Source organism: Equus caballus, chromosome 5, assembly GCF_041296265.1.
Source record: "Equus caballus isolate H_3958 breed thoroughbred chromosome 5, TB-T2T, whole genome shotgun sequence".
NCBI classification, from domain to species: domain Eukaryota; kingdom Metazoa; phylum Chordata; class Mammalia; order Perissodactyla; family Equidae; genus Equus; species Equus caballus.
The window spans coordinates 77794634-77820334 of NC_091688.1; the positions used below are offsets into that span (position 1 = coordinate 77794634).

The window sequence follows — 25701 nt, forward strand, 5'->3', positions numbered from 1 at the left end:
AAGACAATGGGAGAACAATAAAGGGGCAAGGATGTAGGAGGGAGCAAGTTAACAGATCATAAGTTATGCTTTTATCAAAAATGAAGATAAAAGGTATTATAGAAGATATAAGTAAATTGTTTCTCTGGAAAGTCTTACAAATTATGACATGAAATTCTATTAAGTTGTATGTATGCCAACTTCAAAAGAATAACATTATAATACCTTAAGTGGACACTATCTTGGTTGTAGGGCTCTAGTAGGTAAGGAGTCAAGTGGGCATCCAGGGGCCTGGCTTTTCTGCTCATCTGAGTAGGAGAAGCTTTCACTGCTGCAACACTTCATTTTGTTGCTACCTTATTTCTATCACAGGCCCTGTGTGCTTGGTTGGGTCAAAGGTCACCCGAAATAACCAGCTTCCACTTTCTTTAATTATGCAAACTAGAGCTAGGTGACTGAGATCTTGCCTTTGGTCTGCAAGACATAGGGAGTTTTGCAAGCCCTAGGGGAGTGCAGAATTTCCTGAAGATGTTGCAAGGTGGCTGGCTTTCTTCTGAAGTCATGCAATATTCTCCTTTGCTTTGGTTATGACTGCAAAGGTGCTAGGAAGCAAACTGAGAACTAACACCTTGGAGCGGGCTTTTCTCCACAGGCCCCGAGGGGAGGCCCGCTCACTCAGAGGGACAGGATGGTACCACTGTTTCTATTCAAAGGCATTCTGATCCAGTTCCACCTCCCAGTTCCTTCATCGATAATCAGTTTTCCAAAACTGGTATTTTTAGCTGAGGGAAGGACATACAAAGGCTTGAAAATTTAGAGAGCAGAGAGCTGGATAGCTAAGATTTTACAAAAGTTCCTATTTTGCAAGTTCGATTTGGAAAAGGACACATGAATTCCCAAAGAAAACGAGCTTTATTGAGGACAAATCTTCTGAGGGTATTTCATCAGCGAGCACAGAAGGCGCGCATCTGCAGTCCCTGCACCCGAGCTGTCAGCCTCCAGGCTGTGCTGCGATGAGGAGGGCCTGGACAGCAGAGGCCTCAGGAGCCAGGCCCAACCTCACTCCGGCCTCTCTAGGCACATTCAGATCAAAGTCGCCCCTGCTCCCCACCACACCCTCAGCTCAGCAGAGGTGGGCTTCTAGACATCCTTACTCTTCTTTTTCTACCAGGGCTTATAATGTGAGGCTATTACAGACTTTCAAACTTCAGAATGATATTTTCCATGGGTCTAGGGAAATCTTTAGAGGATTGATCCTGTTCCCTAATAAGTAGGCAAATCATCTGGCTTTTGGACATGACTACACACAGAAGATGCTAAATAATACCTTACAGAAACTCCACTAAGTACGTGAAGCTTGGCGGGGTTTTTAAGTGAGAATCTCATGGAAATGGAATTATTCAAACGGCAAGATTTTTTAAAAAGTCATCATTCTCTGAATAGGAACAGCATATAAACTAGGTCCTGAAGTATTTAAATAGAAAGTGAAACTGAATCACACTGTTTACTTTTTATAGTAAAAGCTATTTAGAATTCAAGTCTTCTTCCCTGAAAGAGCAACAGGGTTTTCGTAAAACCTTTCTTCCTGTTCTTTGAAATTCGCAGTTCACAAGAAAACCTGGGGTTATGCTTTATTGAAGAAGACGCTCTACTTCAATAATGAAGAATGCCACACGGGGGTCAGGGAGCGGTGTTCTGGAGAGCGAGGCTCTGAGTCAGCAGAGCACATGACTGAACCACAGGTTGGGCCGGCTAGCCGAGGCCCAGGGAAGCCGCGGCGCCAAGCTTGTGTGGGCTGAGAGCTTAGCAAACGGCAATATCAGTGTTTAGAGGGATCTCACACCACCTTTGAGAGTTAGCTTGGGTGATGAGCTGGAGCTCAGTGTGTGTCAAGAGCCTAGAGAAAGTACAGGAAAAGTTAGGGAAAGAATGGATATGTAGGGGAAAAAAGGAAAGAGTCTTCCTCAGGAAAATTGATTTCATAGGTTTTTCATTTGTCAGGTGGTTTAGTCACTGCTTGAAAATACATTACTGCCCCAGTAGCGTTCTAGTCCTTTTAACCTGCACAAACCCTACTGACCCCACCTTCCTAACCATGTTTGCCACTTATCTCAGTGTTCTCCAACTTCAGGCTTCTATGTCTTAAAAAGAACACCCCCTGGGTCTTACCTGTCTCTGGCCTTTCCTCTTGAGGCTGCCCCTGCCTGGGCCACACCTTCCCCTTCCTGCCCCTGACTTTCTATCTCCCCTTCATAACTCTCTATCCATCCCTCCATGAATCATAAATGTCCCCTCCCATCTCTGACGGCCAGAGTGTAGTCTGTGCCTTTTAGATGGTGTGACCATATAATTTAATGTCCAAATCAGAATACTTTTGGAAGTAAAAGAGGATGCTTGTAATTAATAATGATGCTGAGATAATGGGTATAAACTGAGCACTGTCCCAGGCAAACCGGGATGGAGGCTCTCTTCAGGGCACTTACCCAAGTTGCGCCTCCCTCACATAGGCAGGCTGAAGGTCGAGGGCAGTGACTGTCTTGTCTTTGCATCCCTTCTCCTGCCCAGCTAGTGCTTTCTTAAAAAAAATAGCGTTTTTATTTTTAAATAATTTTAGATTCACAGAAAGTTGCAAAGATAGTACCGAGTTCCTGTGTACCCCTCACCCAATTTGCCCAGTCATTTACATTGTACATTTCCATGGTACATTTGCTAAAACTAAAACGGCATTGGCTTATTACAATTAACTAAACTCCGGACTTTATTTGGGTTTCACCAGTTTTTGTATTAATGTCCTCTTTCTGTTCTGATGCAGACCAGGACACCACACTGCATTTAGTTTACATGTCTTCCCAGTCTGTGAGCATTTTTCAGTCTTTTCTTGTTTTTATGACCTTGACAGTCCTGATGGGTACTGGCCAAGTTTCCTGTAGAAATGCCCCTAAATTGGATTTGTCTGTTTTCTCATGATTAGACTAAGATTATGGTTTTGGGGAAGAATACCACAGAGGTGAAGTGCCCTTATCCTCACATGTCAGGCATGATCTGCACATGGCATCACTGGGGATGTGAACCGTCATCACTTGGTGAAGGCAGTGTTTGTTCTCTCCCTACTCTCTTCTTTGGGAGCAAGTCATTGTGTTTAACCCCCTCTCAAAGGTGGACTAAGCTCCACCTCCTATGTAGAAGGGATAGTGTCTACAGATAGCATTATTCATTTCTTTCTTTCAGAGCTGATATTTACTTTCTGACAAGCTTACTTCCATTCTCTGTTGAAGAGCGTGTGGAAGAGCAGCTGAAGACACCCAGTGGCGGCTGCTATCCCTTCAGTGGCCTGAGCAGTGGAGCTGCCAGTCTTCAGTGGCAGGCTCAGCACTTGTTTTCAGCAGTAAGCACGCACTTACTTCCTCGTACTGCAAGATGCTCCAGGTTTAGCCTGTATCTTCCCTGCCCCAGCTTCAGAACTAGCCATTTTCCCAAGGAGACTTCGCTTCTTTTACTGGAAAATGACATTTGAAACCAAGATCTAGCACAGTTCTTTGAGCTGAACCGAATTCTGCTCCGGTCCTCCCAAGCAAACAAACCCGGCAGGAGTGTGTGGGAGGCAGGTGCAGCACCCAAAAAAGCTGCTGGTCCTGCAGTTAGCTGATGGCAGAAGTGCTAGTGATCCATTTGGCTTCCTGATGTTTCTAGTGAGCTAGGGCCCTAGACCTGCAGGATGTGGGAAATAACTCAAGAGGTGTCTCTGGGCAGAGAGAGGGGAGCACAGGATACAGCAGCTTCTTCCCCTCTAACCCAGACAGTTGGCACTAGTAGGTCAGACGGAGGGGCCCTGTCATCATCTATGAATTTTTAAATTTATTATTTTTATTGAGATATAACTGACATATATTAATTTTAGTTGTGCAACGATTCGATATTTGTATATATTGCAAAACGATAGCTACAAAGTCTAGTTAACATGCAACACCGTGCAGAGGTGCAATTTTTTTTTCATGTAATGAGAACTTTTAAGATCTATTCTCTTAGCAACTTTCAAATATGCAATACAGTATTATCAAGTACAGTCACCATGCTGTACTTTACATTCTCATGACTTTACTATATAACTGGAAGTTCGTACCTTTTGTGTGCCTTCACCCATTTTGCCCACCCCTCACTCTGCACCTCTGGCAACCACCAATTTGTTCTCTGTGTCTATGAACTTGGTTTTAAAAAGCTTTTTTTAGATTCCACATATAACTGAGATCATATAGTATTTGTTTTTCTTATTTCACTTACCATAATGCCCTCAAGGTCCATCCATATTGTCACAAACAGCAGGACTTCCTTTTTTATGGCTGAGTAATATTCGTGTGTGTGTGCATGTATAATAATGTAAATTATAAATTTATAAGTATATATAAGTTCACAAATTATAAAACTATAAATAATGCTGCAGCGAACATGGGGGTGCATATATCTTTTCAAGTTGGTGTTTTCATTTCTTTCACATAAATACCCAGAAGTGGAATTGGTGGGTCATATGGTAGTTCTATTTTTAATTTTTTGAAGAACCTCCATAGCTTTCCATAGTGGCTGCACCAATTTACATTCCTGCCAACAGTGCACGAGGGGTCCCTTTTCTCCACATCCTTGCCAACACATTTCTTGTCTTTTCGATGACAGCCATTCTAACAGGTGTGAGGTGATATCTCATTGTGGTTTTGATTTGTATTTACCTGATGATTAGTGATGCTGAGCATCTTTTTGCGTACCTGTTGGCCATTTGTATGTCTTTGAAAAAATGTCCATTCAGATCCTCTGCCCATTGGTGTTTGCTACCATTTAATGAGCTCTTTACATATTTTGAATATTAACCACTTATCAGATATATGATTTGCAAATATTTTCTCCCATTCCACAGGTTGTCTTTTCATTTTGTTAATGGCTTCCTTTGTTGTGCAGAAGCTTTTTAGTTTGATGCAGTCTCACTTTATTTTTGCTTTTGTTGCCTTTGCTTTTGGTTTCAAATCCAAAAAACCATCATCAAGACTGACGTCCAGGAAGTTACTGCCTATGTCTTCTTCTAGGAGTTTTATGGTTTCAGGTCTGACATTAAAGTCTTTAATCCATTTTGAACTAATTTTTGTGTATGGTGTAAGAGAATGGTTGTTTTCCCAACACCAGTTATTGAAGAGACTGTCCTTTCCCCATTATATATTCTTGGCTCCTTTGCTGTAAATTAATTGACCACATATGTATGGGTTTATTTCTGGGCTCTCTATTCTGTTCCATTGATCTGTTTTTATTTTTTTACTTTTTATTTTTTTTTGAGGAAGATTAGCCCTGAGCTAACATCTGCTGCCACTCCCACTCTTTTTGCTGAGGAAGACTGGCCCTGAGCTAACATCCATGCCCATCTTCCTCTACTTTATATGTGGGATGCCTACCACAGCATGGCTTGCCAAACGGTGCCATGTCCACACCCAGGGTCCGACCCGGCGAACCCTGGGCCACTGAAGCAGAACATGTGAACCTAACTGCTGCACCACCAGGCTGGCCCCTCTATCTTTTTATGCTTGTCTTACTGTTTTGATTACTATAGCTTTGTACAACAGTTTGAAATCAAAGAGCCTGATACCTACAGCTTTGTTGTTCTTTCTCAAGATTGCTTTGACTATTTGGGGTCTTTGGTGGTCCATACAAATTTTAGGGTTGTTTGTTCTATTTCTGTGATAAATGCCATTGGAATTTTGATAGGGATTGCACTGAATCTGTAGATTGCTTTGGGTAGTATGGACATCATGTATAATTTTTTTAAGTGCACAAACCAATTATTTTCAAAAGTTTACAAAGTCATGCAAAAATCACAATTTAGTTTTAGAACATTTTCATCACCCTAAAGAGATCTCTTGTGCCTACTTGCAGACAATCCCCGTTCCCACCCCAGGCTTATGCAGCCACCAATCTAGCATCGCTTTAGAGATTTTCCTTTTCTGACATTTCACATAAATGGAATCACACTATATATGGCTTACTGCATTGGACTTATTTCACTTAGCATGTTTCTGAGGTTCAACCATGTTGTAGCATGTGTCAGTACTCTTTGTATGAATTTTTTCTTTTTCCATTTACCAGGTGACGGTCATTTGGATAGTTTCCACTTTTTGACTAACATGAATGCTGCTGCTATGATCATTTGCCTACAAGTCTTTGTGAACACGTTTTCATTTCTCTTGGGATGGAACACTGAGTAGAATTGCTGGGTCATGTTTAACTTTTTAAGAAACTGCAGACCTTTTTTCTAAAGTCGCCAGATCATTTTACATTTCCGCCAGTAATGTATTAGGGCTGGATTTTCTCCATATCCTCATCAACACTGTTTGCTTTTTATTATAGTCACCCTAGTGGGTGTGAAGTGGTACCTAATTTTGGTTTTAACTTGCGTTTCTCTAATGACTAGTGATGGTGAGCATCTTTTCATATGCTAGGCAATTTGTGTATCTTCTTTGCTGAAATATCTATTCAAATTTTTGCCCATTTTAGAGTTGAGTTGTCTTATTTTGAATTCTTTTTAGGGGCCGGCCCTGTGGCCGAGTGAAGTTTGCGCCATCTGTTTCGGCGGCCCAGGGTTTCGCTAGTTCGGATCCTGGGCGCAGACCTAGCACTGCTCATCAGGCCATGCTGAGGTGGCGTCCCACACAGCACAACTAGAAGGACCTGCAACTAAAATATACAACTACGTACTGGGGGGTGCTTTGGGGAGAAGAAGAAGAAGAAAAAGAAAAAAAAGATGGGCAACATGTTAGCTCAGGTGCCAATCAAAAAAACCAAAAAAAAAAAAGAATTCTTTATATGTTCTGGATATAAGTCCTTTATCAAATACGATTTGAAAATATTTTCTCCCAGTCTGTGGTTTGTCAATTTATTTTCCTGTTTTTTTGAAACACAGACGTTTTAAATTTTGATGAAGTCCAACTTATTAATATTTTCCTTTATGAACTGAGATTTTAGCATCTTATCTAAGAACTCTTTTCCTAAACCAACATCATGTAGGTTTTCTCCTAAAAGTTTTATAGTTTCAGCTCTTACATTTAGGTCTCTGATCCATTTTGAATTTATCTTTGCATATGGTAGGAGGTAAGGGCCTAAACTCATCTCTTTTGTGACTGATATCCAAATGTCCCAGCACCACTTGTTCAAAAGACCGTCCTTCTTCATTGAATTTCCTTGGCACCTCAGTCAAAAATCAATTGACCATAAATATGAGGGTTTACTTCTGGACTTCCAAGTCTGTTCTACTGATCTTTATCCCTATTTTCATGAGTATCACACCGTCGTTATTACTATAGCTTTGTAGTAAGTTTTGAAATCAGGAAGTGTTCTTCATTTTCAGAATTGTTTTGGCTATTCTGGATTTTTGGGCACTTCCCTTGAAATTTTAGGATCATCTTGTCAATTTTTCAAAAGAACTTGCTAGGATTTTGATAGGGATTGCATTGATCAATTTGGGAAGGACTGCCATTTAACAATACTGAATCTTCTAATTCATGAACATGGAATGTCTCTATATTTATTTATACCTTCTTTATTTTCAGTGAATGTTTTATAGTTTTCATTGTAAAAGTCTTGTACTTCTTTTCTTAAATTTATTCTCAAGTATTTAATTCTTTTTTGATGCTACTGTGGATGGAATTGTTTTGTTAATTTCATGTTTGGGTTTTTCATTGCTAGTATAAGAAAACACAATTGACTTTTGCATATTGTTGAATGTGTAGGTTTCCTGCCCACTGACCGCCCTACTCCACCAGGCTGCTTTCTGGCCCCTTGCCATGGCTGCAATGTTAGCAGCTGTCATTTCCTCCATGTCCAAGAGTGTACATCTGATTTTATATTGTTTCTTGGTCCTTCAGTAAAACTCCCCAAATTGTCTGAGGCTCCCCTTAACTGTTCTGGAGGCCCTGCTAGCTTGCATGCTTGATATGTATTTCGGAAAAATAGTGTAAATTCTAGTGATTGTCCCTCTTGATAACAAACTGCAGATTCCACTTCTAAAAATTTTTTATTTCTTTGAGTCCAGAAAGCTCTGGGATACTCCTGTTTTGGACTTGTGAGGTTCACCACATCGCTCAGGACCATTTTATAGCACAGTCAGCTTCTTTAAAAGAATAATGACTAGACTTTGAAAGGGCTTCACCTTAGATGGCATTTATTGACCTAACTCTTTACTGTTCTTTAGAATCTAGAGTTTAGACTGTGAGGCCAATATCAGAATTTTCTCAACTTTTTTTTGTCAACTGATAAGATAGTTGGAATCATTCAGGAAAAAATAAGAGGTCATTATATTTTCTTGAATATTCATTCGAGTTTCAACTTAAGACTTCGTTTCATTTTCAAATAAATAAAAATACTATGTCTTATAGCTAGGGATGCAAGAACTTGGTTGTCCTTGTTGGAATAAATGGTTCTCCTCTATCTGGGGAAGTCTCTCTGTACAGTTAGGAACGGGGAGGCAGGGAGTTGAAATCTAAGAGGTAAAGGTCTTTCTTGGAACAAAGCTAGTTATCAGTCACCACCAGACCATCATTGTGGCTAGAATTCCAGAAATGGTGAATAGAAGTTCATATTCTATTTTGTCTTCATGGATTATACCTGTGAAGCAAAAAAGGACAGTTTGAATAAAACACCTAAAATATTTTACCAGTTTGTGTTTTCTTCCCAATATACATTCCAGTTTCCTTCATTATGTAGCAATAGTGGTCTGGGAGGAATAGACTCAGCTTCATATTCAGCTCAAAGGGTAGGCCTTGATGGGTCTGGGTCAACAAGACAGTCCTCTTCTCTCTCCCCCATCCCTTGCCAGAATGATTGGGTTAGCTCACTGCATTCATGGCCACATGGATTGGTTCAGGGGTGTCCTCAATGAGTGGGTAGTTCAACACTCTCACCAGGACAGTGTGGTAATGAACTACTGGACAATTTTGCCCCCTGTAGTAGACAGATTCTCAGATGGCCCTCCATGATCCCTGCCTCCTGGTATTCACACCTTTATGCAACCCTGGGCTGATCTGGTGATTAGTTTCTAACTAGTCCTGGAATACAGCAAATGTGATGGGATGTCACTTCTGAGATTAGTTACAAAAAGGCTGTGGCTCCCATACTGGGTATCCTCTCTCACTTGCTCACTCTGAGGGAAGACACATGCCAAGTTGTGAGGTGCACTATGGAGCAGCCCACAAAACAAAGAAATGGGAGAAGTCTCTAGACAATAGCCAGTGAGAAACTGAGGCCTTGAGTCCAACTCAGGGAGGAACTAAATCCTGCCAACAACCACATGAGTGAGCTTGGAAGGGGACCTCCCAGTGGTCCTTCAGATGACATCAAAGCCCTGGCAGAGCTTTAACTGCAACTTCAAGAGAGACTCTGAGCCAGAGGCCCTAAGCTAAACAGGGTCCAGATTCCTGACTCACAGAAACCATGAGATAAAAAAATGTTTGTTGTTTTAAGCCACTAAATTTTGGAGTAATTTAAGTAGCAGAAGATAATTAATATATCACCATAAGAAAAGCTAGTTTGAGCTGGATTTTTTTTCTGTTATCTGCAACTGAAAGCATATTTACATATACTAGCTAGCAGTAATTTAATCTTAAAAAGGCTAAAAGGTTAAAATCTTTACACTCAAATGAACTTATGGTTTACAAAACTCATGCAGAGGAAAAAAATCCATCCACCTACACACAACCATCTCCATTTCTCATATGGAAAATTATTTAATAAAGCCTCATTCACTCAGAATCTCATAATACTGACAAAAAGTCTAGTCAAAGGTTTTCCTTGGATTACTGACACAAATAATGTAAATAAACAATGATCAAAGGGGAGCTGTTAAATCCACTTAAATATCTATTGTTGAAAGTCCTTAAAAGTACTTTAACACCATCTGTTTGCATACAAGTTTAAAATATGCTAATTAAAAAGGATTCTTGGGGCTGGCCCCATGGCACAGCAGTTAAGTTCGACTGGGGTTTGCCGGTTCGGATCCTGGGAGCAGGCCTACGTACTGCTTGTCAAGCCATGCTGTGGCAGGCGTCGTCCACATAGAGTAGAGGAAGATGGGCACGGATGTTAGCTCAGGGCCAGTCTTCCTCAGCAAAAAAGAGGAGGATTGACAGCAGATGTTAGCTCAGGGCTAATTTTCCTCAAAAAAAAAAAAGGATTCTTATTCAGTACCTATTCATTAAAGCAGGTCTGGAAGGACCTCTGGTTAGGCATTCTGTTCTCAGTCTATCTGGAAAAGGAATTTTTTAACCTATGCAGTTAGGGTGTCATGACCTCAGTAGTGTGATTACTTCAATCCTCTGTACCTGAAGCTCGATAAAACAAAACTCCAACCTCAATATATTCTTAGAAGGGCCCCTGCCTTGATGCTTACAAAGGTGAACCTGAGCTGAGCTCACTCCCTGAGTGAAAGCCTTTGTTTTCCAGGGTCCTCGGGGGAGCAGGGTCGTTTGTAAAGGTGGCTCAGTCTAAGTGGGGGCAGTTACAGTGCTGACTCCTTATATTCTGTTTCCAGCAGACTGAATAGAGGGATGCTGTTCTTCCTTGCCTGCCACAATACCTGTCTCAAATATCCCTCTCATATATTTAAAGAGTTGCTTGAAGGTTTTTTCCTTTTTTTTTTTTTAACAAAAATTCAAGTAAAATATAAAATGATACACATCAAGTGTGCTTCTGGGAAGGAGACAGGATTGGAGGCACAGGTGAGGGGGGAATTTTCCTTTCTAAAAAATTTTATATGCAATTCTGTATTTAATTTTAATTTTTACAACAACCTTGTATTGCTTTCATAATTTTAAAAAAATAATTGAAAGTTAAAAAAAGAGAAAATTCCTGAGAGCATCTCATTTATAGTTTAGGATGAATGTCTTCAATTCTAACATTAAATCAATACCTATCTGAGCACCTGAGAGTGTGCAAAGTGAGAAGTAAAGGGAGGAAGAGATGCAGAGTTGCAATCAAGGCAGGATGAGGGAGGGGACCTTCTGATGCTCAGTTTTGAAAGAGGCAAGAACTCAGGATAGTAGGAGCAGGGTCAGGACTTAACAAAACCAGACTTGTAAATTCACCTGCTTATCTGCACGTGGGAGGACTAAGATATTGGCGGGTTGGGGCTGATCTCCTTGAAGAGGGGAGTACGATGAGGACATTCTCAATGGACTGCTGCTCGTTTGGTTGAAGTAAATTGCTACTTCCTGGGGAGAAACTAATCAGATGGGAAATGCGGGCTGGTCTAGGTTTGAGTACAAAGTGATGGTGGGGAGTTTCCTGGATTGCAAGAAATAGAACTAAGTGTGGTAGCCTATACAGGAGGAAGAAGCAGGATGGGGCACAAAGTAATGAGAGCGGACAGGAAGTGACTGGAGCAGCTGAGAACTAAAGGTTATCGGGTTCTTCCTGAGCAAACTGAGGACATCTCGGGATCTGTACTTGGTTTTAAAAATTTCCAATACAAAAAAAGAATCCAAACAGGCAACAAATGAAAAGCAAATCAAAGTAAAACACAATCCAACTCACCATTTTGGTTAACAGCTTGTTCTAAATATGACAGTTAAACTTTCAAGGTCTTCATTCTTTAAATGTAATTCTTCAAGCAGGGTCGCTATAAACTGTGTAAACACCACATTTTCCTGAAAGTGCTTCTGAATGCCCAGAATTGGAGTCAGTCTGAAATAACCAAAAATATTAAATACCCATCCGTGAAATGGGAAGGTCTAAGGGGCTCTCGTCTTGCGTGGCAGAGGGTATTTTGTGAGGATGATGAAGTCTCTCTGACGTAACAAAATTCCCAGAGAGACAAGGCTTAACTAATAAAGGCAAAAAAGAAATCTCAAAAAAAGATCGAAAGATCAAACACATTGTTATGGAAAGAGGTCTAACAGCCTGAATCTATAACATATTCTTCATCCTGCCAGCAAAAACTACCAAAATTCTGCTCAGAAAAGAAAATCAATGAAGTCTTTCCACTTGGGGAAAGGAGGTTGTGGAGAGAAACTTAGAGCTCAGAATTGCTTTAAAACATAATTTATTTTGAATATTTGGATTAGAGCACCTCAAAAAAAAGACAATAAATAATAAGATTACCTTTTAGATGAAATTTCAACATTTTTATTTTAAAAAACACTATATAGATGAATTACAACTTATAAGGCACTTAATATGAACGTCATAAGGAACACTGCTTTTTTCTCTAACCACTTCCAGTAAATACCCTTAAAGACTGATTACATGTAACACCATCTGAAAAGTAATTTTCATTGAAATCTGATTGTAAGCATGATTTTTAAAAAGTGAATATCTAAAGATTAAACACCAGATTTAATAATAAAAAGATTTATTAGTTTTCATAAATATATCTATTTTTTACCTCCAGCTTCACAGAACCTTTGCAAGTTACATTCCTGAAAAGCTTTTGGGAGAAATTTTTTTTCCCCCCAAATAGTCTTACGCTTCCCACAAAGCTCTTCCAGATGCTTATTTAACCTTGGTCATTGCCACTGGGCACATCAAATATAAATAACTCTCCGATTTAAATCAAGAAATCAGAGCACAGCAATTTCGCAGTAGTGAGTATGGAATGGGAAATGCTATTTTCTGAGACACAGATTTCTTCCCCGCTTAGCCATCTCATATAGAAAGTAGAAGTAAAAGGAAAAATTTGTCAGAATTGTCCAAAGATGGCCAGGACTTGAAGGAGGTGGTAAATTCTCTATATCCCTGAAAGCATCTTAGCAACAACTGGACACCAGATGACTCCAATAGTCCAGCAAAATCCACAGAGTTCTACACGGGCAAACCACTGTAGCGTATTCCCTCCCCATCTCCCTGTATTCTTTCCACTTAGGGAATGGAGCACTAGGTTCACACACTTTATGAGCTTTGTCTGCAGGCGTTCCCCAAAGGCATTCATACTGGGAAATAGGACTACCCAAGTCTTCCATGCCAAGCCCAAGCTGGGCACTTGGGTGAACTCTGGCAGTTGGGGCCAGCTTTTCCTGAGGCATCTTCCTACAGAGGAGATGGAACCCAGAAGTCAACCCTGGCTTCTCCCACACTTAGGTGATGTCAACATTTAAAATAAAAAGTTGCTGTTTCCCCACAATAAGACCAAAGATATTGGAGATGGGATAACATTGGCTAAAATAAAACCAGGAAGTCAGAGGAGGCATGAGATATGTCAACTCCATAGAAACCTAGCTCTTGTGTATATTTAAAATGGTACTTATATGACACATTCGAAATAATTCTCTGGCTTTCAAGGAGACCAGTATTTGGTTCATATATGAAAACAAAGTTTTCTCAATTACATCTCAAAGTGCCATTAGTATGTTTTTAAAACCCTCAAATTAGAAGTAAATGGTGACTGCTAGATTTTTCAACCTGCGTGCCCACATGAGAGCAGAAAATAAGAAGAGTTATAGAGAAACAACTTGTAAGAGAATCGTTCTATCAATTGCCCTGGCTAGAAAATATTTTAGGAACAGTAACACTTCTCTAGCAAATTTATTAGGCCAAATTATTCCACAAATTAATAACTTCATTATAAGATGTGTTCTAAAAATTTACCTAAAAATTCTGTTCATAAAGAAAAACTAGGGTAAATGAGAAACTTTAGCTAGGAGCAAAAAAAGAAAAAAAAAAGGAAAGCAACAATGCAATCAATAATACTTAAGTTCCTTCAAAGTTATTACTGCAAAATTCAAGTAGGACACTGTAGATGAATAGGTTTTTTAAAAATCAATTATGATAATGATTACAATATCAATTAACACTTACCATGTGCTCCCTGTGAGTACGTACTACGTACTTGTTCTAAGCATGAATTATTGCCTTTAACTGTACAATGATGCTGAGGGATGTGGTATCGCTCCCACTTTATGGATGAGGAAACAAAGGCACAAAAAATTGAAGTACCTTCCCCAAGGGCACAAAGATAGTAAGTGGCAGGTCTGGGCTTTGATCCTAGGCAATTTATCTCAAAAAAGCCCCATGCTCTTGGCTAATATGCTAGCTTTTATTCTTTGTAGGCTGTAGAGCACTCTATAAATTTAATCTTTACTAGTCTAACTGATGTGTACTGAGTCCTCAATGAACATGCAGAAAGAACAGAATGTTTTAAATTTGCTTTTGAGAAGTGGAGGACCACAAATATAAAAATGGCAAGAAGATGGCAGGCAGAAGGAAGTGCCGATAGAAAAATCACACAAGGTCTGGTGTCTTTTAGGAGACAGGAATATCAACTTGGGGCCTGGAGATTTCTGCAGCAAGTCATCAAGCAGATAGATAGCAATCCTTAGGCAGCTGGAGCCAGGATTTCCTGACTACTCTTAGCACTTGAGCCCTAGGTGTTGTTGCATAATTATAATTCTGGAAAGTTAGCCAACGAGATTTCCTTTAACCTTATTTATTCCCTTGTGTTTCCCCTTTAATTTTTAACTGAAAGACTTCTTCCCCACCCCTCAGTCCCTAACACAGAATGTAAATGATCATAGAAATATATAATAACCTTCTAAAAATTTCAAGTTGACTTAAATCCTTTTTGGAATCAGGTGAGGTATACATGAATAAATACTCTAATAGCCCCTGTGTACCTCTAAACATTAGTGATCCAGTGGACTGCTTTTGGAGAGTTGTGTAAAAAATTGTGTTTTCTCTTTAAAATTATCCTCTCACCAGGCTCATGAATACAAAAAAATGAAGGGTGGTTTTGACAAGTTAGAGTCATAATGAATAATATTATGTCAAGAAAGATGCTGAAACCTGAAAATCTTAGTTATATTAGTATATTATAGTATATTATAATTTTATGAATGACTCATTCAAAAGAATTATGATTTGCTCCTATCTCCAAAGTGATTTACATTTAAAGTTGGATAAGGACTACCTATAATTCTTATGTTTTTGATTCCTTGGCTCATCTACTTTAACATGTCTTATTACTTAATAGCAATTGACTACCTGCCCACTCTTCCAGCCTGGCTGCTTACTGAGCGTTTGCTGAATTTCCATGTCATCTTTGTAGCAAGAGGCTTCTGTGCCTACTTGCACAGACGAATAAGAGGCAAGATCATAACATTTTATTATCCTATTATGGTTTTAGTCAATGATAAGAGTTGGTTGTAGCCATTGCCAAGATGCTACTAACTGCTGGGATTCTTTTTAGGGTATATGCTGCCCTAATGATACGTGTCGTCAGGCTGAGTGGAGTCTGAGGACCTATCTGATGCAGAGGAGCATTGCACTGAGCTTGGAGACACGGTTCTGTCCAGAGTCTGCTATTGTTATCAGTGACCACGGAAGAGGGCTCTGGAAACCAGAAAACACTAAGCAACACAATCCCTACGTGGCTTAGAACCAGGCCCAATGACAGACGAGCAAAGACTTATTACTGGAACTGTTCTTTTCATGGTCAACAGTGATCTCTTACTTGCCACATCTGAAAGCCTCTTCTTAGTTCTCTTCCCAGCTGCCTGCAGTATTTGATGTCCCTGATCACCTCCTCCCTTCCTAGAATTCTCCTCCTTTGGCTTTGGATGCACTCTCTGTCACGATTCTCCTTCCACCGGATTCTTTCCAATCTCTCTTATTGGCGTTTCTTTTTTCACCAGCCCATTAATGATAGGTCTTACCTAAGGTTTCATATTGACCTTCTCATGGCTTTGACTATCAATGATTCAAATCTCTAACTTTTCTAGGATTTTTCTCCCTTTCAATGTCCAAAAACTACCTCAAATACATTACATTCAAACCTGAATTTCTGACCTCTCATTTTCATCAAACCTTCTGGTACTGGAAACCTCAGTCTTCTTTAACTCTCACCCCTTAATGTTCTTCGTCCAATCAGTTGCCAAGTCTTGCTGATCCTTCTCTGAAGTGCCTCTTGAGTCCATTTCACCTCCTCCATTCTCACTGGCCCCATCCTAATTCGGATGAGTTCTCTCTTGCCTGGACTACAGCTACAGCCTCCTAAGTGGTCTCCACTCCAATCCATTCTCCACATTACCATCACAATCCTCTCTCAAAGATCTGATCAGGTTGGTCTCATGCTTTAATAACTATTTGTATGAGAAATCCAATTTCTTTGGGCCTTTTATTTTCCTTTCATTTCATTGCTTCAATCACATGAATAAATTCTTATAAATATTTCAAATAATATGAAAGTATGTATTGTTAATTGTACATATATTTCCTACCTACCAGACAGTGGGAGACTGGGATCACATTTTATTCATCCGTCTTTGTATTTCCCACAGGCTTGTTCTCAATAATTTGGTGAATGATTATAGAATTGAAACTGCTGCTTCCCCATATTAGCACTTCTCAATGTACAACAGGTCTGTGGACAAACTATGGTCTGTGGTCCAAATCTAGCTTGCTGCTTATTTTTGTAAAGTTTTAGTGAAAAACAGACTTGCCCATTTATTTAGGTATCCTATGGCTGCTTTTGCACTACAACAGCGGAGTTGAGTAGTTGGGACTGTAGGGCCAGCAAAGCTGAAAATATTTACAATCTGGCCCTTTACAGAAAGTTGGCCGACCCTTATACTAGAAGACTATTACGTGCCAATTCTAATTTAAAATGTGTAACCGTGGGGCCGGCTCCGTGGCCGAGTGGTTAAGTTCGCGCACTCTGCTGCGGCGGCCCAAGGTTCGGATCCTGGGCATGGACATGGCACCGCTCATCAGGCCACGTTGAGGCGGCATCCCACATCCCACAACTAGAAGGACCTGCAACTAAGATATACAACTATGTACCGGGGGGGGTTGGGAAATAAAGCAGAAAAAAAAAAAAAGATTGGCAACAGTTGTTAGCCCAGGTGCCAATCCTTAGAAAAAAAATAAAATAAAATGAGTAACTGAGTCACTAATATAATGCTTATATACTATAGCTCTGATAACGAGAACAATTAAAACAGGACATGAGAAATCCAAAGGAACCATTTGGATATTCAGGGTCTGTCTGTGAAAGATCTCTTGCACAGTGGATCACTAAAGTTTGGAAGATGCTTAAGAAACCAAAAATATCTCATAAAATCTTCCAGCCGGAGAGAGAACTTTCCCTGGCTTACTCCACTCCAACCAGCTGCCCAACCCTGCCTCAATTATACTGAGGTTTAGTCTGTCCTCACTTTAGCAGCTGCCTGTTTTCTCTCCTGGGGGTGCTCTTCCTCCAGATCTCTGAATGGTGGGCTCCTGCATGTGAATCAGTTTTGCTTAAACGTCACCTCTCCCATCTGAAATCCATCCTCACTCTCACCCTCTCTACCTACTTACGTCTTTTAACGTCTCCACAGTCCTTACTATTGTCTAATTCTATTATTTGTTTGCTTGTTTACCATTTATCTTCCATCCAAAAGGTGAATGTCAGGACAGCAATGATTTGTGCCTCATGCCTGCCACACTGTAGATGATCAATAGTTACTTGCTGAATGAAGAAGTTGCTTAAGAGGCCACTTATTTATTGTGCTTAGAAGTGTTTTTTCCTCCTTTCATTTTTAGAGGAAGGAAGGGAGGAAATATTTTCCTGACTCCTGCTTGCACATAGCAGCATCTTCCCGCCAGAATATTTCATAACATCTATTGGTGAGATGAGCTGAGCTTCAAATTCATCAGGTAGACCAAGCATTAAATCAAGACCTACTACCTGTTCCTGCATTTCCCCTCCTCACTTCCACTTGTCCTGGAACTCAGTGTTGTCAGGGAAGCGCTAAGATTGGCCAAGAGTGAGTAGTGCTAAGTGCCACTGACCAGGCTCAGGTTTGTAGCTTTAACTCCCTTCCAGTCCTACAGAGGAAACTGGAGCAAAGGACTGGCCCTGGAGTATTTGCTTGGTGCCTTCCTCAGGAGCAAAAGTACTTCATCCTCACAGATGAAATGTGAAAGGAGAGGAAATTCTTTTCACTTTAAATGAGATGAGATTTATTGGCCAAAAGGAAGAGCAATTTAGGATATCTACAACCCAATTAACATAGGTCTTTTATTTCTGTGCATTTCTAGCTGTTATTACTGTTCTTGAATGGGGGGTATTCTTATCCTTTTTAGGTCAATGAAAGTTGCAAAATGTAGCCACAAAACAAGGACTCAACTGTTTTTAGAATCTATACTCCCTTTCAATCTCTTCCTCTTAAGAGTTAAATGATCTAAGAAAGAGACACAAGATCTTTTCTTAATGAGGTGATTTGGTCCCTTTACATAAAACTGTGAAGAAACTATCTCCATGATCTTGAAGGTGGGGGATTCTATACCTCTATGTGTAGCATGCTGCAATGGTGAATAAATTTTAAGTTCTAGACACTGTTCCTCATATAAAATCTAAATGTCTCTTGTAGAATTTTATTGTCTCCTTCACAGAAACTTTCTGGCAATTTCTTAAAAGTTATTCCTTTATATTCTTCTTCTTTTTTTTTTTTTTGCAAAGAAGGATTCGCCCTCTTTTTTTTTTTCCCCCTCCCTAAAGCTCCAGGGCATGGTTGTATATCCTAGTTGTAATTCCTTCTAATTCTTCTATGTGAGCCACTGCCACAGCATGGCAACTGACAGATGGGAGATGTGGTTCTGCAACCAGGAAACGAATCTGGGCTGCCAAAGTGGTGAGAGCACCGAACTTTAACCACTAGGCCATCAGGGCTGGCTCATTCCTTTATATTCTTGAAAATGGTTCTCAATTAATTCCAAGTCCTTTTAATCCTTCCTCATAGACGCCGTCTGACTGCTCCTTATTCAGATTGGTGTTCTTCCTTACACCCTCTTCTAGCATTTCATTTCCCTAAACTGTAGTGCCTCAGAATATAAATATTGTATAAATTCATTACTTCAAAACATAAAACAACATAACTCCCACCCCAAATAAAGATATCATGAAATAAGATCTTTCACATCTAAGTTGTCTTTCAAGTACAATCTCAGGATCTTATCAAACACCACGCCCCCACCTTGTTAACCTGACTCCCCAAGCTCCTCCTTTCCTCTTAATCTTTTATCTGTACACTATTATTAGGATATATCACTTATCTGTTAAACCTTTTCATTCAAGAACAACTCCAACCCTATAATACACTGACAGGGACTCAAGCCTCTCCTCTAGTCCTGCAGTTTCTAATAGTGAATATCAAAACCACAATAAACTGGGCCCAAAACTAATTCTACTTAAATAAAAAACAATGATATACCACAGTTGATATTTAACAATGTGTTTTATATAGGAAATACCTTTAAAATAATAGAAAATGTGATTGGCAGTGAGTAAAAACCAAAGATTTTTATGTTTCAATTTATTTCCTTCAAGTGCTTTTAAGTCTGAATAAAAACCTCTAAAGGTGACACTAAAAGGATGGCTTACCACAAATAGTCTATATGCTGGAGAATATAATTTGAAAAAAACAACATAACTTGCAATGTTGAAATCACAAACAAGAGGGGAAACTTCTCATGTCGCTGATTCAAATCTCTATTCCGAAAAGACAGGCAGCCTTCTATAACTAGTTCTTTACCATATGGTAAATGGCGTGACAACAAAAGCAAAAAGCCAAGTGTCAAACTGCATCTTATTGATAAGACCTTTATTTAGCTGACTGCTCCACATATGCTACACTTCAAAAGGACAGAATGCAAGTCAGGTTAGGACAAGCACCCTTCATTTGTTATGACTGAGCTATCAAACAACATCTGGTTAACAGGAATTATTATACGCGGTAGCAAGAGGAGTTTCAAAGTTTGACAACTGAAACAAGAAAGAGATTTTTTAATTAAAAAGTGTCATTTTTATAAATCCTCATAGCCAAGGATTTAGAGCTGTACAAACTCTTGATTAAGCCTCAGAAGTAAGCTACCTATAATTTTGAGTCACTGGTTTGTATCCTAACAACAGAGAAAGGTATATAAAGAATTTAAAGTTGTGGTTTATTGAGCAAGTGGAGCTAAACAACTGATGGAACTCTCTGTTTTCCATCTCCTGTAATGCAGTAAGTCAGTACCGAACTTGGATTTTAAATGGCCTTCCCCACTGTGGTCTCTATTGCTTTGCTCACTGCACTCCTTCCCACTGGGGAATATAAAATGCAGCTCCTGGAACACTGGAAACAGCACTGAATTATCCTTTCCTGAATAATCTGACGTGTTAAGATCACATCAGGCACTTGCCTGAAATGATCTAGCACAGATATCCCACAACCTGACCCTCAAAACTAAGAGAAGCAATAACTCTTAGAGGGAGTTTCCTGAGTATTTATCACTGATTTCCAAATTCACAGAATCAAACTGGTAGGCTGGTATAAAATGACACTGAACAACACCCTCATACTCAGCATAATTTTAAGGAAAGAAAGAGCTCTGAGAATGTCTGTGTGAATAAATGTCACCAGAAAGCATGCTTCTCTATGGTTTGAGGTTGGAGGAAGGGACAGGAAGTGAAAAGCCACACACTTTTCTGTACCTATCAGATTTGAGAAATTACTAGGTTCATACAGAGTTCTGTTGCAGTAGGGAACCTGTTCTGCTGATTACCAGGCATCAAGGTGATGAACATGCAGAAACTGCTAAAAGATAACGGTGGGCTTAAAAGAAATTTTTTTAACACTCTCTCATCCATCGAAGTTAGGGCTGGGAAGAAGGTAAGAGGAGTATTTCTGTTAAACAGAAATACTTTTCATGTTTACATGCACAGACAGTGTGCCTGTCACTTTACCAATAAAAACAGAACAGATATTATAATACCTGACACTGTGGGAGCTTAGAATCAAACAAAAACAAAAGTCTTCTGGGAAGATGAGGCAACTTTATTAAGAATGGCCTGGGTAAACGAAGGCTCTGAAAGGCAAGGTTTTACTGCATGGTCTTCTGTTATGAGGCTGTACCACCTGATTTCCCCAAGTGACATTTAGCCTCAGCCTATCCAGCTGGCCTCCTTTTGAGAGCTGAAGGCTTTGTACCTGGTAAGGGACTTATCCAGGGGCATGCTGGTTAAGAACAGTGCTAAAAACGGACACCTTTATCACAAAGGGATCTTGCTTATCTAGCAAGCTTAATTAATTTCTTCCTACGTGGCCGCAACAACTGTCACTTTACCCATGTTTTGTCTTCTTCAAAAAAATGAGTTTGGGATTGTCCCTCCTTCTCTACGTGAACAAGTGCTGAACGATAAAGGATTAAACCAGAATGCCTCCGTCTGCACAAACATACACTCAAAACTGAAACAAAGGAGAGCTGTGACCAGTAAGTAACACAGTGGGTCAAAATGTCATCTATATTCAGAAATTTGAGGGCTCACACAAACCCAAGACACTTTGCAAAATGCCTCTCTCAGGTGTTAAAAAAATTCTAATATAAACCTTCAAAAGGAACTTAATCTGTATATTCACGGCTCCTCGGCATGCAAGTAATTTATCTGTGGCCCCTGGCTAGCTCCCCAAAGTAACACAGTAGCCACCAGGGCACAGGGAAAGAACCAAAAAAGGCACCTTCTGGAAGAGGTTTTCTTTTTCCACAAAATAACACAGACTGGGCCATACGCAGAGGTAATTACTTCATGGCACTTTTCTAAGCCGCTGCTCATGTTGTTTTTAAGGAAAGAGTAAACATAGCTTTACAATTGACAAGGAAATAAATGCCACGAGGTCAGAGCTGAATTTATAATTCAGATATTTTAAAATGGGTGGTCGGTGGTTTTCTAAATTGGAGCAAATGAATTCACTTCCTTTGAACAACGCAGGTTCTTTTTCCCAGGTGTTCCCTTTGTGGCAGGATTTCAATCACTGAGTTAAACATAAGAAGCTACAGTGATTTCCAAGTTTGTAAAAATAATTTTTTCTTTATGAAACAGACTTGTTGATCTTCAACCCTTCTGCGAAGCTGCAGCAAGTGTTAACTCCAAGGTGAGGCTCAAGTGACTTTCTTAAGGTCACGTAGTCACTAAGAGATGAGCAAACAACCCCAGCAGCACTCCCACTAGTCTACACTTCTAACCACTATACCACACAAACTCACGTCTGATTCATTTTAAGAACTGAGTAGACCTTATGATTTCAAAGGCCCACTTGTATATGCACTTCAAATAATTTTTGAAATTTGCCACTACAAAATAAAATATGCTAATGAAAACTGACAATTCTATTGTTTCTAATTCATCTTTTCTCTGTGACAGCCAAGAAGCACCTTCCAACATCATCAACTAATGGAGACTTTACAAGAAAGCTAAGAAGCGCCTCTAAGCAATCAAATCCTTGCAGACATAGCTGAATCAACTGATTTAGCATATCTCTACCTAGCACACTGACAACTGCACTAGAAGAACAGTGGTTCTCAATTCTGTCTGCACAAATTACAATCACTTGAGGGAACTAAAAAATACCTATGTCCAGGCCCCACCCTAGACCAATGAACCAAAATCTTTAAATCAGGTATTAGTATTTTTTAAAAGCTCCCTATGTGATTCTAATGTACAACCAGTGTTGAGAGCCACTGTTAAATTTTTGAATTCAATAAATTGTGCAATTCTGATCATTTGTTATACTTGTTAACTACACTGTTAGTGTATACTGAATAGCAAAGGAAATGAGATCTTTACATAAATGCCTATGTAACAGAGCAGAAGATAATACGGTCTAAAAGAAAGGTCTCCTCTACAGGAAATTTATACCAGGAGGATATTATTTCTACCTCTGGGGGGTTAAGAAAGGGTTCTAAGCAGTAGCAACATTTGAACTAGGCCTTGAAGACTACAACAGACAAATATGGAAAGGAAAGGCATTCTAAACAGAGTTCACAGTGCTAACAAAGATACTTGTAGGGGCAAACAGTCAGTGGTCACAACGTAAGGACACAAAAGAGAAATACATTGGAAAGGCAGGTTGGGGCCTCTTTAGAAGGGCCTTGAATTTCAAGCAAAATTACATGGTAGGAACTGGGGTGTCACTAGGTTTCTGAACAAAGGTGTGCCCTGATCAGCGTTAAGCTTTAGTGAGATTATTCTTATAGCTGGAGGAAGTATGGACTGAGGGAAGAGGGAAGAGACACACGGCGAGGAGACCTGTTTAGGAAAGCTGTAAGTGCAGCAGTCTAGGCAAGTAATGAAGGCCTGAGGTGGGTTAGGAACAGTGGGAAAGGAGAAGAACAATTTTATAAGAGAAGTTACAGAGGCAGGACTTAGCAACTGATTAGATATGGGGGAAAAGGACAAGAGAAGCACCAAAGACAAGTCAGATTTTAATTCTGGGTAATTAGGGAAATGGAAATACCACCAAAAGAAATAGGGACTATTTGAAGGGGAAGGTGAGCTCAATCTCAGATCTGAGAGTTTGAATTACCTGAAGGTATATCAAATGGATATACCCAGCATAAAAAATAAATACATATATACTTTTTTTTTTTTGGTCTGCAACATAGGAGAGATGTCAGAGTTGAAGATACAACTTTGGGGAGAGGGATACAAATATTTGAATGGAATAACCAATTTTCTTCCTAAGATAATTCCATTATCCTTTGCCAGTTATATTTGTCCTAATTTCTTGAATTAATCTCTTCTGAATCACCTGCATCCTTCTCTTAGCCTTCCTATTCATCAAAACTACAACCTGAGGTCAAGGCTACTTTCTCCACACCTACAACAGGATGGCTGAACACTACTGGGGGTACGGGAGTGGGAGGAAGAAGGGAACTTTGCAGATCGATACCACTACAAATCCATGATCTCTGGCCTCATCTGGGCATGTGGTGTCACTTGTCAATCTTCTCTGGCCCTTGATGAGCTCCTTTTCCAGATCTCCTCAATGACTGCTGTGTTACCACTATTTTCACTCTCTACATGACAGTCATCTCTTTACTCTTAGAACACAACTTTATATCCTACGTCATTGAAAAATGAAATGGTCAGGCATGATTTAAAAATCACTCCCTTCTACTTAAAAATTGATCTATAACCACATTATTCTTTGTTTATTTTCTTCATGTCTCAGATGTAGTACTTCTCTCCTGTTCAAGCTATTCCTGCCTCTGACCATGATCCTATTTCTTTGTGCCTCCTCTGGGACCCTGTTCCATCATGTATATCTAACCCCCCACACCATGTTCATTTTATTTTTCTTTACTGGCTCCTTCTCCATACCCTACAAATATGCTTAAGTCTCTCTTTTTTTTTTTTTTTTTTTAAGATTTTATTATTTTCCTTTTTCTCCCCAAAGCCCCCCGGTACATAGTTGTATATTCTTCGTTGTGTGTTCTTCTAGTTGTGGCATGTGGGACGCTGCCTCAGCGTGGTCTGATGAGCAGTGCCGTGTCCGCGCCCAGGATTCGAACCAACGAAACACTGGGCCGCCTGCAGCGGAGCGCGCGAACTTAACCACTCGGCCACGGGGCCAGCCCCGCTTAAGTCTCTCTTATCCAAAATATATTGTTACTGTTCAATCTCCTCCTACCCTTATCATCAAATTCTTCAAAAGAGAAACCTACATTTGCCAACTCCACTTCCTCATGTTAACCTGGGATATAGGGGATTCATATATTCCTTCAAATTATATGAAAAGTTTTTTTCCCCAAATGTCTATTTTCCTTTTTTTTTTTTTTAAAAGATTGGCACCTGAGCTAACAACTGCTGCCAAGCTTCCTTTTTTTCTTTCTGCTTTTTCTCCCCAAGTTCCCTCAGTATATAGTTGTATATTTTAGTTGTGGGTGCTTCCAGTTGTAGTATGTGGGACGCCGCCTCAGCGTGGCCTGATGAGCAGTGCCATGTCCGCGCCAAGGATCCGAACCAGAGGGCCGCCGGAGCAGAGAGCGCAAACTTAACCACTCAGCCACGGGGCTGGCCCCCTAAATGTCTAGTTTTCTTTCCTTGGGGAAAGAGTACATATTTCTATTCCTACTTTCAATGTATAACCATCTATCTCAATGTATCACTTAGCTACAGAGAATTAGTGGCATTTAGTTTTATAGTTTAAGGATTTTTGGAGCACGTGAAGTTGTGTAAGTCTTAGGTTTCAGATGAGCAACATTTTTCTCTGCTCTGAAACCACAGGAATACCAGCTGTAACCTGGTGGTTGCTTTATTCTTACTAAACATTTTTGCAGTACAGCTGATTTGTCACTCACTGGGATTAAAAACCTCCATTTGATGAACAGCATCATAATATGGGGCCTGAAAAACTCACTGGAAAGAAAATCAGTAAATAAATGAAACTGAAAATAGTACGGGCAATCCAGTTACTGTAACGTGATTTCACCTCCACAGAAATGGCAGTGTTCACCAGCAGCGGTGGCAGCTTCCCATGCGCTTTTGCTCCACTGAAATGTTCAGTATTAAGACTTGTGTATTTTGATATGCCCTGTCTTTTAAGCCAGAGTACACCTGAGCTGCACTAAAATGGCAAACAGCCACCTCTCAAACGCCTCATTCAAAATGGATAGCAGGGCAACACAAACAGCAATAGTGAGAACTAGGTAATACCAAGCCTGGTTTTACCCTTCGGCCTTTATAATCTGCTCTAAAGCTCTGTAAAAATATTTAAACAAGGAGTAAAATGGAAGCATTTGAATTTTGCCTCCAAGACCCATATGACTTTCCTGTTAACTAGAACTATCAGAATGAGAAAAGTCAGAAGCAGGGAGAATATTCAAAAGGTGTTAAGTCTCTACAATACACAATCTAAATGGAAGTGTTTAAAGAGAACAGAGAAAAAACACACTGGGCGATTAGGATCT

General features: G+C 39.9%; 1 protein-coding gene across 7 annotated transcripts in view; it reads right to left on the bottom strand.

Annotated features, from left to right (window-relative positions):
- Positions 1-8001: 8001 nt before the first annotated feature.
- RPAP2 (RNA polymerase II associated protein 2) overlaps positions 8002-25701 on the bottom strand; it is a 72585-nt gene continuing 54885 nt past the window's right edge. For 4 of the 7 annotated variants that reach the window (XM_070268739.1, XM_070268742.1, XM_070268744.1 and 1 more), the window contains 2 exons: positions 11533-11682; positions 8002-8610 (listed from right to left, as the gene is read on the bottom strand). In XM_070268739.1, coding sequence (XP_070124840.1) covers positions 11541-11682 — 142 coding nt within the window. In that variant the 3' untranslated portion in view covers positions 8002-8610; positions 11533-11540. Of the gene's footprint in view, positions 10157-11532; positions 11683-25701 lie in introns of all 7 variants that reach the window. The other 3 variants (XM_070268743.1, XM_070268738.1, XM_070268740.1) reach the window with 2 other exon arrangements.